The sequence below is a fragment of the Emys orbicularis genome, chromosome 8 (genome assembly GCF_028017835.1).
Source record: "Emys orbicularis isolate rEmyOrb1 chromosome 8, rEmyOrb1.hap1, whole genome shotgun sequence".
Lineage (NCBI taxonomy): Eukaryota > Metazoa > Chordata > Testudines > Emydidae > Emys > Emys orbicularis.
In genome coordinates, this window is record NC_088690.1 from 34,785,848 (window position 1) to 34,799,727 (window position 13,880).

At 47.1% G+C, this 13,880-nt stretch overlaps 1 protein-coding gene across 1 annotated transcript in view; it reads right to left on the reverse strand.

Moving 5' to 3' along the window:
* The window catches only part of DIPK1A (divergent protein kinase domain 1A), a 53,092-nt gene extending 40,545 nt beyond the window's left edge, over window positions 1-12,547 (reverse strand). The window contains exon 1 of the mRNA XM_065409849.1: window positions 12,494-12,547. Coding sequence (XP_065265921.1) covers window positions 12,494-12,547 — 54 coding nt within the window. The remainder of the gene's footprint in view (window positions 1-12,493) is intronic.
* Window positions 12,548-13,880: the final 1,333 nt, after the last annotated feature.

Consider the following 13,880-nt stretch of genomic DNA (forward strand, 5'->3'; position numbering starts at 1 on the left):
TTCTGAAAGGTTGCCTACCCCTGGTGTAGGGTAAAAAAGGAAGAGAATCTCCCCTTTATCTTTCTTTGTCACATCAAGATATTAATTGAGGGGAGTGAAGGCCTTAAGTGAAACTCTTCACTTTGCAGCTGCTAAATTCCAGAGTTCCTGAAATGGCAGTTGGTACGTCTACATTCCCTGCTGTGCTGAGTGGACCTTACTGGATGCCAAGTTCTGCGGGGGGAAGGAGACCATGGTTTCCTATGCCCAGCAAGAAACGCTGAGGCAGCATTACCTAAAACCTACCCTCTGGATGCCAGGGATGGTGAAGGTAATGGTTGTTCCCACACCCTAAAGGGAAGCTACAGATGGCATCTCTTAAAGGCCACCTCCACCACATGACATCCCCTTGTATAGATTGGTTCTACAAAGGTAAGAACAGGTCTCTTATGTCATATCCCCCCTAACCATAACAATGGTCAATCAAGTCCTTACCTGGCTGAAGTAATGCTGTTTCAGCTGCTTCTTTCTGCATCTCCTCCCCAGAGTCTTGGTCAAGGATGGAGTGACTGTGGCCCCTAGCATTAGTTCTGCCTCGCCCGAGAACTCCGTGGCCAGCAACAGGCCCAGCTCTGGGTCCTCCTCAGGATGCTCCATGGTCAGTCACTCATGAACTTCCCAAAAGGCCTTTGAGTTGCCTAGGTACAGAGCTGCATGCTGGCAATCACCCAGTCAAACTGTAGTAGAGTGAGCTTGCCAGGGTTTCACTTAGTCATTTCCCAGCAGTACAGTGTCTCCAGGGATTTAATAGCTGAGCTAGAACAAATGCTACAGGTGCAAAAGGGCACATGGAAGACAGGGTCCAAGTATCAAACTGAGTATTAATACAGGGTGGAAATAATGTCCAATCAAGATGCGAGGGGGGACAGACAACAATTAACCTGGGTGGGAGTTTCAGGAAGGCATGGGGGGACCTCCCGATATTTGAATGGATTGGACTGTAAGGGGAGTCCTGACTGTATTACTATGCAAACTTCAGCTGCACTCAAGCTTCAACCCATCCATCCCAACAGGCCACCAGCCCCTACCTCAAGCTTAATGCACCACTTGACTTTAGCTAGAGATGTTTGTGTGCAGACCTGAGTCAGGTAAGGGACAACATTCAAGTTATTCCTCAAGATAACAATGCAGTGAAGACAAGCCCCTTGTTTTGTTTTTAAATTAGAACTCAGCAATATTAACGTAAGTCAACTAGATATCTACATACAATTGAAATGTAATGTGTACTGATGTCAATAGGACTAATCAGCTGAGTAACTGCTCACCAGTGTAAAGCTATCTATACACTGTGAGCTCCTTAAGGGTACAGTCCAGGGCAATTCTGTTCAGTACCTGGGATCTGGGTTCTACAGAATACACAATAACAATAGTACATATCAGCCTAAGACTGGATTTCAGTTACTCCCTTTAACTCTATTGCCCAAGTTGGCCAGAAAAAAAAAAAAAAAAAAAAAAATCTCCAACTTATTTCTAAGCACCACCATCTCCAAACACACACATACCACAACACAAAAAGCCTGGTTAGTAGGAGCTGTTCAGCATCCACTTTGGACTTAACTCCACTCTCACTTTAGTTTTGCATCAAAGGGGTAGCCGTATTAGTCTGGATCTGTAAAAGCAGCAGAGAGTCCTGTGGCACCTTATAGACTAAAACTACAAAAATAGTTTCTCCTCCCTTGATGTTCACACCTCAACTGCTAGAAGAGGGCCTCATCCTCCCTGATTGAACTAACCTCGTTATCTCTAGCCTGACTCACTCTTGCTTGCATAGTTATACCTGCCTCTGGAAATTTCCACTATATGCATCCGAAGAAGTGGGTATTCACCCACGAAAGCTCTTGCTCCTATATGTCTGTTAGTCTAGAAGGTGTGTGACAGGGTCAGGCCAGATGGCTACAGGAGAGTGATTTTTTTTTTTTTTAAAGCACCTTTTTTTCCTATCGTCTCTTGAGCATCAATTGCTTCCAGAGGAAGCTGAAATTCCCCTTTAGCCAGACTATTTCCTCTCAAAATCTTCAGCCCTCTTACTCAGTTCACTGCAGTGTGTGTGTGTATATATAGCAGCTGTTTTTAATGCCTTCCTTCCCCAGGTGGAAAATTGTTCAGCTTTTACCCATGTAGAACAATAAAACTTGTAAAAGGTATCATAAGAACGTTTCCATCATTATCAAGGCTGGCACCATCTTCAGATCTGAAGCTGGTGCTCTCTACATTAATGAGCCCACTGTTTGAACCCTTGGCCTTCTGCTCCCTATTACATTTATCAGTTAAGGTTGCCTTCCTCATGGGTATCACCTTGGCTAGAAGGGTAGCAGTAGTACTTGGGGACCTTCATGGCAGATCCACCTTATCCCATCTCACAAAGACCAGTGTGACAGGGTCAGGCCAGATGGCTACAGAAGAGTGATCCTATTGGGACACAAATCAGATATTAGGAAGGCAATATACAAAAACCTGTAGGAGAACACTTCAACCTCCCTGGACACACAATAGCAGATTTAAAGGTAGCCATCCTGCAGCAAAAAAACTTCAGGACCAGACTTCAAAGAGAAACTGCTGAGCTTCAGTTCATCTGCAAATTTGACACCATCAGCTCAGGATTAAACAAAGACTGTGAATGGCTTCGCCCACCCACTGCTAAAGGATCTCCCCTCAGCCTAAGGGGGGGTCCAAAGGACCTGGAGACCAAAAAATTACGGGGGACAACTAATAAAAGAACAGGGACAGGAGTGAGGTCAAAGGGTCAAACGAAGTGAACCAGACAGGGACACCAAGCAGAGAACCCCGGACAGCGCCCACTGCTCCTCGAAGGCGTCAAGGGAGCCAGTGGACACCGCCCAGAGGAACTCTGCCTGGATACATGAACGAACGGAGGACCGGAAATAGGCCCCACAGTCACAGGAGACTCCATCGGCCAACCTCCTCACTCTGGTTTTAAAGATGGTCAGTTTCGCTAGGGCCAGGAGGAGGTTGACCAGGAGGTCCCGTGACTTTGTGGGGCGACGGATTACAGGAGAGTGATAGAAGGCAGATATATTAGCCCCAGATTAAGTAGGTCCCTCTTCCCTGGGTAAGGTAACAGGCAAGGTTCCAGAACAATCAGGAACTTTCGGGAAACAATTAAGGCAGACAGGCTGATCAGAACACCTGCAGCCAATCAAGAAGCTGCTAGAATCAATTAAGGCAGGCTAATCAGGGCACCTGGGTTTAAAAAAGGAGCTCACTTCAGTTTGTGCGTGAGTGTGAGGAGCTGGCAGCAAGAGATGCAAGAAGCTGAGAGGGTGAGGGTGAGCTGCTGGAGGACTGAGGCGTACAAGCGTTATCAGACACCAGGAGGAAGGTCCTGTGGTGAGAATAAGGAAGGTGTTTGGAGGAGGCCATGGGGAAGTAGCCCAGGGAGTTGTAGCTGTCCTGCAGCTGTTACAGGAGGCACTACAGACAGCTGCAATCCACAGGGCCCTGGGCTGGAACCCGGAGTAGAGGGTGGGCCCGGGTTCCCCCCAAACCTCCCAACTCCTGATCAGACACAGGAGGAGTTGACCCAGACTGTGGGTTCCACCAGAGGGGAAGATCTCTGAGGCGAGCAAATCTGCCAATAAGCGCAGGACTCACCAAGGTAGAGGAGGAACTTTGTCACAGGTGCCACAGGACTCTTTGCTGCTTTTAGTTTTGCAGTTCATCTTTAACTTAGTCCTTTACTTTAGACATTTTTCACTTTTGGAAGACTGATTTTAAACAGACTGAATGTCCTCCATGGCAGGGCATTTGTATGAAACAGCTGTTCACACAACTCTGGGATCAATATGGCTTGCAAACTTTGTTTTGGACAAGCAACTTTAGGCAGGATGCCAGAGTAATTTACAGCAATTAAACAAAAGAGGTGACGGATTCTCTTGGGGAGGACTGCAGTTGCACAGCAGCAAGTCTGCAGATAACAGGATGCTGGGGGCAGTGTTTGGCTGGAAAGAAAGGTACTCTGTTGTTCTACTACAGGAAGACCCTTTCTTTCCTTGGATTTTTTAAGAGTGAATCTTTTGCTGCTTTGCAATTAATTTAGTTACCCTGCTCTTGATGTAATCTTCTATAATCCCTACAGGGAAAAGTGGTTAAGAATGATTTCATCAGATCCTTAGAACCTAAGGCAATCCTAAAAACTGCCTTCTTGCAGCCAGTTACAGGTTTCTTCACTGCAAAACTCCCCTTGACAGAGAAGTTCTATTTTGTGTTTCTGAATTATATTTATTGACAATTCTTGCAAGGCATATTTAACATGCTTTCCTCAGTATTTTTCCACGCAAACTGTGGAAGTAAGATTGGCACAACTGACCAGAAATTACAGCAAGTGAAAGCTAATGCAAATATTGTGAAGAAAACCTCTTTGCCTTACGTTTCTAAATAAAACTGATCCTGGTAAACAGCTACAGGATTTTCTCTTTTGTTTTGTTAAAGGTTTTAACATAATGGCTGATCAACTGTAGAACAGAAACAGAACTAAGCCAGAACATACTTTTAGAAAATCTGGTAGTGACTGAGGGGGAAAAAGAAGAATGTAGGTTTTATGGAAAGTTTGTTTAATATATTCACTGTGTAGATGATTATTCATACAGAGATTTCATATGGACATATGGCAATATTCTAGAAAACTATGAACAATCATTACATGATTAGGACGCTGGGAGGGCAAGAATTTTGAGATGAGCCAGAAAGGAAGAAAATAATCCAGAGCCAGCAAATACTGTTTCTTTCCTCCACCCTACATTCTCACCAATCCTCTTGGTCTTGTACATGAGCCAGGGAACAAAGGCATGAAGGAAGAAGCTTGACATACCTAAAAAGGCATATACACAGTCAAACATCTTGCCATCACTTTTACATTCTACTAAAACGTGTGCTGCATGGTAATTATACTGTCATCCAGGGCCGGCGCTTCCATTTAGGCGACCTAGGCGGTTGCCTAGGGCACCAGGATTTGGGGGGAGGGGCGGCATTTTGCCGCCCTCGGCGGCAATTCGGCGGCGGGGGGTCCTTCCACGCTCCGGGTCTTCGGCGGCAATTCTGTGGTGGGTCCTTTACTCGCTCCGGGACCCACCGCCGAAGTGCCCCAAAGACCGGGAGTGCAGAAGGACCCCCCCGCCGCCAAATTGCCGACGACAACCGGGAGCGCGGAAGGACCCCCGCCTACGGCGCCAAAAAACCCTGGCGCCGCTCCTGCTGTCATCCCCTGGGATGCAGATCTGGTAAAACCACTTCTGGCAAAATTCAAAGCTGGATGCATTCCAGAGGAGGGGGGGAGGGATATCTCAGTGGTTTGAGCATTGGCCTGCTAAACCCAGGGTTGTAAATTCAATCCTTGAGGGGGCCATTTAGGGATCAGGGCAAAAATCTGTCTGGGGATTGGCCCTGCTTTGAGCAGGGGGTTGGACTAGATGACCTCCTGAGGTCCCTTCCAACTCTGATATTCTATGACATGGGTAACAGCAACCTGAAAGATATCAGGAAGACTTATTAGCCAGTTTTTCTGTAACTACTTTATATTCTTCTGCTATAAGAAGGTTTTAAGTAACATGTATCCCTTTGGTTAATTCTACAAAGTGTTTTACCACCGTATTATATAATCGTGTTTAAATAAACTACATAGATCACAGGTCCCAGTTCTGTACTGCAGGTTCCAGGTAATGTTTACTATGCTTCCAGTTCATTAATATTGTCATTTGACCACATTATGACTTTTCTTTTGTTATCTGCTCATTTCTATTTTAAATGATTTATAAAGACACAGTATGTTTCAGCCAGGTTGGTGTGAACACAACATTTGGGGTTTGTGGATAATGGAGAACTTCAGTTGACAAGGCATGGATGCATTCATATTTTCTCTAAAAATGGTGAACATATACATTATGATGATTGTCTTGAACTATTTATATTTTGAATAATCACCAATTTGAGGAACAAGTGAGAGATGGACATTGTACTACAGTAAAAGATAAGAGAAAGAGGATGTTCTCTCATAAGTAAAGAAGATGGAAAATAAATCAAGGATTAAAAACTGAGGGAAATCAGATGACAGTAATTTTCTGCTACCAATGACTTTTCTGATTGCTTGCACTTGAAATCTTTAAAGACAACATAAATAATATTGAGAGGCAAAATTTTGCAAGGCAGTAGGACTGCACATGATATGACTGAAAAATTCAGCACAGTATCTCTCTTGGTAGCTCATAAATTTCAAATCATGAAAAGCTCTGCTCTACACTACTGTTGCTATACATGAACCTGCTAGTTTGTCAATCTCTTCAGCCTCACAATACAGTTATTCTAGTTAAAAGATTTGCAGGTAAACTGGCTGCTCTTAGGAACAACCTAGATCAACATTCCCCCAAATTTTTGAAAGCTAAGCCCCCTTCCCTTCAAAATAAAGGGAATCAGACACACCCATGTGTGTTTGAGCAGTGAAATAGTTAACAGTGTTAACATTTAAATTATTTACTGAGTTAGCATCCACTGAAATGAACGGGGCACTTCATACCTCAGAGCCATTGTTTCAGACTTCCTTCAGACTCAGGCAGACATTGCTTCATCAGATATACACTGTGTGTAACACACAGGTCAAGTTTTTCTTTACAACCATAACAAGTAGAGAGTTGGTTTCTTTAAAAGTGTAGGAGACTTGAAATCTGAGGCTCTACAAAACAGATCTGTCAGTGCCGTTCTGGCTAGTTATTTGTGCCTCCCCAAGGGAGATATACCCACACTTGGGGATATACTGCTTTTGACTGTTAGTAAGGAGGATAAAAAACAAAAATAAAAAAAAAGCAGTGAGACAGATTCTCTTCTGAAGCCACGTTCCAAAAGGGGAGCATCAAACAAGACAGTTCTGGGTCCCAGATTCTGAGGGCTGGTCTGTACTGTCTCAACACCAGTGTAAATTACTGCAGCCCAGGGCTGCTCTATATTGCCTAAAAGAATAAATGCTAGTGGAGAAGCACTATAGAGAAACACTTGATTCCCCCAGTATCTATGCCAGGCAGGGGTGGCGAGTTGTATGGGCCTGTTGTGCCTGGGCTCCAGCAAATTCACAGCCCGGGTGGCCTGGGCTCCACCAGTGTTCGGGGCCCAATCTCTCCCCCGGCCCCGCCTGCTGCCCCCGCACACCTCCCCCAGAGCGTCCCCCAACCCTGCCCGCCCCCTCCCCCAAACATCCCTGCCTGCCCTGGGCAGCAGGCAGTTGCCTCCTGCAGCTCCGTGCTGTGCTTCCTCACCCGCCAGCTACAAGGGAGCGGTACTGAGGGCAGCCTGAGGCAGCTGCTGTGCCTGCAGAGGGAGGAGGGGAGGAGGCACATGGCAACACCCCCTCAGGCAGGCGACTCCAAGTCAACTCTATGGGGGAGGGGGGCTTATCCTGGCAGGACCTCCTGAGCAGCAGCCTGGGGGGGGGGGGGGGCGGCACTTGGGTGAGTGTCAGGGAGGGCCCCACCCTAAAGCTTGCTGCTGCTGCTGGCAGAGAGGGGGTTGGGGAGGCGGGGGGAGTCCTCTCTGGCCCCCAGCCCCGGGGCAGCCTGCCTGCTGCACCCCAAACGCCTCATCCCTGGCCCAGCCCCACGCCCTGCACCCCCTCCCGTACCGCACCCTCTGTCCCAGCCCAGAGCCTGCATCCAAACCCCCCCCAGAGCCCAGACCCAGCACCCCAAACCTCTTCCCACATCCCAAACCCCTGTCCCAGCCCAGAGCTCGCACCCACACCCCCTCCTACACTCCAACCCCCTGCCGCAGCCCAGAGCCTACACCCAGCACCCAAACTCCCCTCCCGCACCCAAACTCCCTCCCAGATCCTTAGGTGGCAGTGGGGGAGGACTTGGACCCATTCTGGGCACCACCAAAAATTATACAAACCTGCCGCCCCTGATGCCAGGGTTGGGAGCGGCCTTCTGATGACTTTACAGCAGCCAAGAGATCAACCCACTCCATCCTCCTTGGCCAGGGTATTATCAATCAGCCAGCTACAGCCAGATTTCAGCCCCTTTATACAGCCTGAGGCGCACAACATGGCCAGATAGACATTAGGCCAAATTTTCTACTCTTATCTGGTTTACACATTAAACAAGAGTGAAGTGTTTAGATTTGCATCCTCGTTTTTACCAACCTTTGGGGGCCCAAACTTGCTACAGGAGCTAGATGTTAATCAATTAAAAAAAAATAAAAAAAATTAAGAAGGTGGTACAAGAACCAATGAAGTTGGGAACCACTGAACTAGGCAATAGCTTTCTCTCTTTACAATAATATTCTCTTTCTGTCCTGCACTGCTGTGTAGCATTGCTATGTGTTGTTTAGAGTCTTCCAATCTCCATCCCAGACATAACTACATTTCAATAATGGATTAAATGAACCCTTTATATAAAGTCTGGTGAGCCCTTTGGGATTTTTAGAAGGAAGAGGTAGATAATGTGGGAACACCACCACATAACGACAAGTAAAGCCAACATATTGACAGCCTCCTGCCAATTCTACACATGCATCGAGTGGCAGAAGGCACATATCATAACATAGCAAAATAAATTCACACTCAAAGGCCATCTCATTAGCCCTCTCAAAGCAGAGCCATAAAACAGTTTTTCAGAGGCATCAGTCCAAAGTCACAATGGCTACTACTTTTCCTTTTTTCCCCCAATAGATAGAATAGGAAACAAAAAGAAAAAGAAAAATTGTTCCAGGGATCCCAATGAGAAGTTCTATCAACGTTCTGACTCATGTTTTCTGTATATTTCAAAATTATGTCTCTGCAAAAAGTGGTTTCAAAAGCCAACGTTTTCCCATCCCAAGTCCAGTGAGGGGTGAGTGGAGGTAAAGCAGAGATTTGATAGTGGTTAGATTGAGTTATATTAGGGTAGAGGAGGCAACTAGTTTGGAGGGTCCTAGCTAGGAAGCCTGTACAAGTGTCTCATTTTATTTTTAAATGAATTTACAGCATGTACTTCAACAGATAAAAGTTCTTTATAAGCAGGTAACTAAATAAATAGTTTAAGGATAACCCTTCCCATTTTAAATGCAAATGTTATTGACAATATTGCATACCAAACAACAGCATCATTATAGAAGTCAATACTATCCCCTCCACTCCGAATACCCCCTATAAAGGTCTAGTGTGACGTTATTGACATAATCTGTAACTAGTAGAGATGACTGTTGCAACCACTGTTATATATTTGCAGCAAATATTGTATAAAGGTTGTCAGGTAAGGGGTCTATGGAGAGGTTATGGTTTGCTGGTTATTATATGCTGTCTATATGTGTGTATCATTTCTGTAGTTGAACTTATGAATATTGGTTCTATACTGTCTGTATTTCAAACTTATGCTATGCTTCTGGGTGACACCCCAGACAAGTTGGTGTCAGCTCTGCCTAGCCTGCTTGATGGCCCATTAAGGACCATCAGTTATACAACTGACCCATTGAGAGAAGGCAGACACACATTGTGACTCAACAAGGTATGCAGGGACATGCCTATGGACAGAACTCTGAGGTTTTTCCATGCCATGTGATTGACAGCTTGTCTTTGGGCCAAAGAAAGCAGAGACCACATAGCAAGAGACTATAAAAAGCTGCTGCAGCTCCTCCATCTTGTCTTCAATCCTGCTTCTTACCTCTGAAGGGACTTTGCTACAAATGGAAGCTCTACACAAAGGACTGATGACCCATCCCAGCTGGGGATGTACTCCAGAGACTTGATTTGAACCTGAAAGCTTATTCCATCATTACAATAAGCCTGAACCAAGAACTTTGGTTAAATAGAATCAATTACATACAGTAACGTCAATCATCTATATCTTTTTCCTTTTATGAATAAACCTTTAGACTCTAAAGGATTGGCAACAGCGTGATTTGTGGGCAAGATCTGATTTGTATATTGACCTGGGTCTGGGGCTTGGTCCTTTGGGATCGGGAGAACCTTTTTTCTTTTACTGGGGCATTGGTTTTCATAACCATTTATCCCCATAACAAGTGGCACTGGTGGTGATACTGGGAAACTGGAGTGTCTAAGGGAATTGCTTGTGTGACTTGTGGTTAGCCAGTGGGGTAAAACCAAAGTCCTCTCTGTCCGGCTGCTTTGGTTTGCTTTACTTTAGAGGTGGAAAACTCCCAGCCTTGGGCTGTAACTGCCCCGCTTTAAGCAATTTGTCCTGAATTGGCACTCTCAATTGGGCCTCACCAAAACCAGCATTGTTACACCCCTCCACTCTGAATACCCCTTATAAAGGTCTCTAGAGAAAGGCAATCTAAATGACTAGAGATATGGAAATACTTTAGTACAAAGAGATGAAGAAGATAGTTTAGGATTACTAGGTTTAAGAATGAGGAAAGAGGTGACGTAGTAATTGAATAATAGTACAGAGAAGATTAATCAAGTGCTCTATTTACCCTCTCTCGAAACAGAAAAAGCAATGGACACCCACTGAAATGAAAATGCAAATATGAAGCAGATAAAAGGAATTTCCTCCCCATATGCCTGAAGATATTCCTAGACTGAGCTCATAGTTAGTCTGTGGATTTCAATATGAGACCCCATATCACAAAGTATTCTTAAGGCAAAGAGCATTTTCTACCAAAAGATCTTGAGTTACTTTACAAAGATTGTTATTATTACCCTAATATTACAGATGGGGGAAGTGTATGCACAGACAATTTATGTAATATATATTCATAGCATACATTTATGCTGCCTACACTACATACAGAGGTACACACACAAGGACATGCATGAGCACACAGGCAGGGTGAAGCATCTGTTGTATATACAAGATACAGTTCTTCCCAACAACAAAATACAGATCCCTTTCAAATGGTTTGCTTTTAGGGCAGATGTGTCAAAAATGAACCATCTTGCTACCCATATAAAGAATTACATTTAGTCTAAACTGTTATTGAATCCTGTCATTTTCTTCTCAATGGAATGGATGTCTGTAGAGTTAATTATATATATATATATATATAACATGAATACAGCGGTGGCACAAAGCCACTGGTAATATGACGGGTGCAGCTAGCCATTTGAACGGCAGTTTGGAACTTGTTACACACATTAGTCCACATGCCAGCCTCTTTCTCTGGTTTCTGATAATCCCTGTAAACATAAGAACATAAGAATGGCCGTACTGGGTCAGACCAAAGGTCCATCTAGCGCAGTATCCTGTCTACCAACAGTGGCCAATGCCAGGTGCCCCAGAGGGAGTGAACCTAATAGGTAACGATCAAGTGATCTCTCTCCTGCCAGCCATCTCCACCCTCTGACAAACAGAGGCTAGGGACACCATTCCTTACCCATCCTGGCTAATAGCCATTAATGGACTTAACCTCCATGAATTTATCCAGTTCTCTTTTAAACTCTGTTATAGTCCTAGCCTTGACAACCTCCTCAGGCAAGGAGTTCCATAAGCTGACTATGCGCTGTGTGAAGAACAACCTTTTATTTGTTTTAAACCTGCTGCCCATTAATTTCATTTGGTGGCCCCTAGTTCTTATATTATGGGAACAAGTAAATAACTTTTCCTTATTTACTTTCTCCACATCACTCATGATTTTATATACTTCTATCATATCCCCCCTTAGTCTCCTCTTTTCCAAGCTAAAAAGTCCTAGGCTCTTTAATTTCTCCTTATAAGGGACCCATTCCAAACCCCTAATAATTTTAATTGCCCTTCTCTGAACCTTTTGTCAGAGAGGACTTTACACACTACATGAACATCAACACTGCCGTGCTAAAGAGAGTTGGTTAAGGTGGTGGATAGAGTTGATAAGAGACCTATGACAGTGTGTTAGGAGGCCTGATGAAGAACCAGTGAGACCAGCCATCAACATACACTACCCTCAAAAGTAAATACAGAGAGAGAGAGCGCGCGCACATGGTGAGACATTATACACCTGCATTAACCCGTGACAGGCACATGACACTAGTGCTGACACTTCAACTTAGCGGCTGGCGTTTTAGGGTCCCATTTTAGATCTTACTAATGAAGTCTCGCTGCAAGTGCCCCTGCGACACTACCGGTCTCACAGCCCCGTGATCTAACCTGCCAAGCGGCCGAGGCTGCTCCGCATCCCACTCCTGGAAGCTGCCCAAGCCCCGCGGCCAGCTGGAGCGCGCATAGCTGAAGAAGTGAGGGCAGCGGGCTGGTGCCGCCCCGCTCAGCCTGACGCGCGGGGATAGCTGCGCCCACGCCAGGCTGGGGAATGCCCACACCTCTGTGCCGCGCACAGACGGCAAAGGCAAGAGGGGCCGCGACGGCAGCGCCCCTGCACAGCGGGCAGAGGGGAGCCGGCCCGGACCCACCAGAGCTTCGCGGGGCTTGGCACGTCCCTCCCCCTAGCCTCGGTTCAGGTGCCCGCCCCGTACATCGCCCCCTGCCTCGCCCCACAGGCCGGCCCCGACCCAGCGCCGGGGGGCGGCACGCTGCCGGCCTACCTGAGCGTAGTAGCGTTTCCTGAGCCAGGCCCCCGGGAAGAGCCGCCTCGCCATGGCAATGGCACATCCCCGCAGCGGGCTGCGCTCAGAGGCGGAGCGGAGGCAGCGCTTCCCCGCCCGGCCCCCTCCGCTCGCACCGCGGCGCCGGGAGAACGGGCTGGGGCGGGGGCCGCTGCGGCCCGCAGGGCAGGAGAAGCAGGTAGCGGCTCCGTCCTCGCTGCCCAGCTGCCACTCAGCGCTGACGGCGGCAACGGCAGCAACTGGCAGGGCAGCGCGGAGTCTTAAAGGGCGGCCGGCCAGTATCTCTGCCGACACAGACCGCCCGCGCCGCCTCCTCAGCTTAAAGGGGAAGTTGGCCGCCCCAGCGCTGAGGGGCCGGGATTGCTCCCCACCTCCGCCGCAACAGCCTAGTGCTGAGCACCCCCCCCCCAGTACGTGGGGCAGCGACTGCAATGGGGGGTGGGACACCCCCTCAGTCACGAGCCCAGATCCACGACCCCCCCGCCCCCCAAGACCCTGGTCCAATGCTGTGGCGCTAGGGTGCCCCTCTCCGTAGTTCTAGGCCTTTGGGGGAAAGTAGCACCCAGATCTGGAGTTAAGATGCTGGGCAGTGGGCACCCTCCCAGAGTGGTTAATTTCCCCCTAATCTCTCCTTTCCCTTCCCTCCACCCACGTGGTCAGACAGCAGCAGCAGGTCTAGTCCCATCTAGTGCTGGTCAAATAAGGAAGGAAGTTATTACTAATGTATCAGATTGGTCAAAGATATTCACAAAATAATATCACAGTAGTACAGAGGCATTTGAATAATGAAAATCTTTATTGAATAGTTGATGGGGAAGCACTCAAATACATTATTCATGCTGATTATTCTACCAACTCTATTCCTAGCTGCCTCCCTATGGGATTTCTAATACATCTGTCCCAGTAGTACCTAGGCAGTCGTGTTCAAATTTTCTGCTGCACTACAGACTGGGCCTTGGCCTCACCATCCATAAATTCTGAGTATCTTGCAGGCCAGCTCTGGCAACAGCTCTCTAGTGGGTCACCTCCCATATTCAGTATAACTACAGCACCCTCATGTAGGGTTACTAACTTGGTAATATTTAAAAACCAGACACTCTAGCAGAAGTGCTAGAACCTCCCCTGCCCCACCTCTTCCCCCACACACCTCTGCCCTGCTCCCATCCACTCTTCTTCCCCCCTGCCCCAAGTTCCTCGCTGCTTTTCCCCCTCCCACCCGGCTCAGTAGGGACTTATCTGCGGAGCTGGGAGCTGCAGCCGCCTGATGAAGGCAGGAGGCGGCTCCGGCTGAGTAGGGGCTGGAGTGGGTGATGACCTGGCACCTCCCCTGCTCGCCGTAACCAGACTTAGTATCCAGTCACATCTA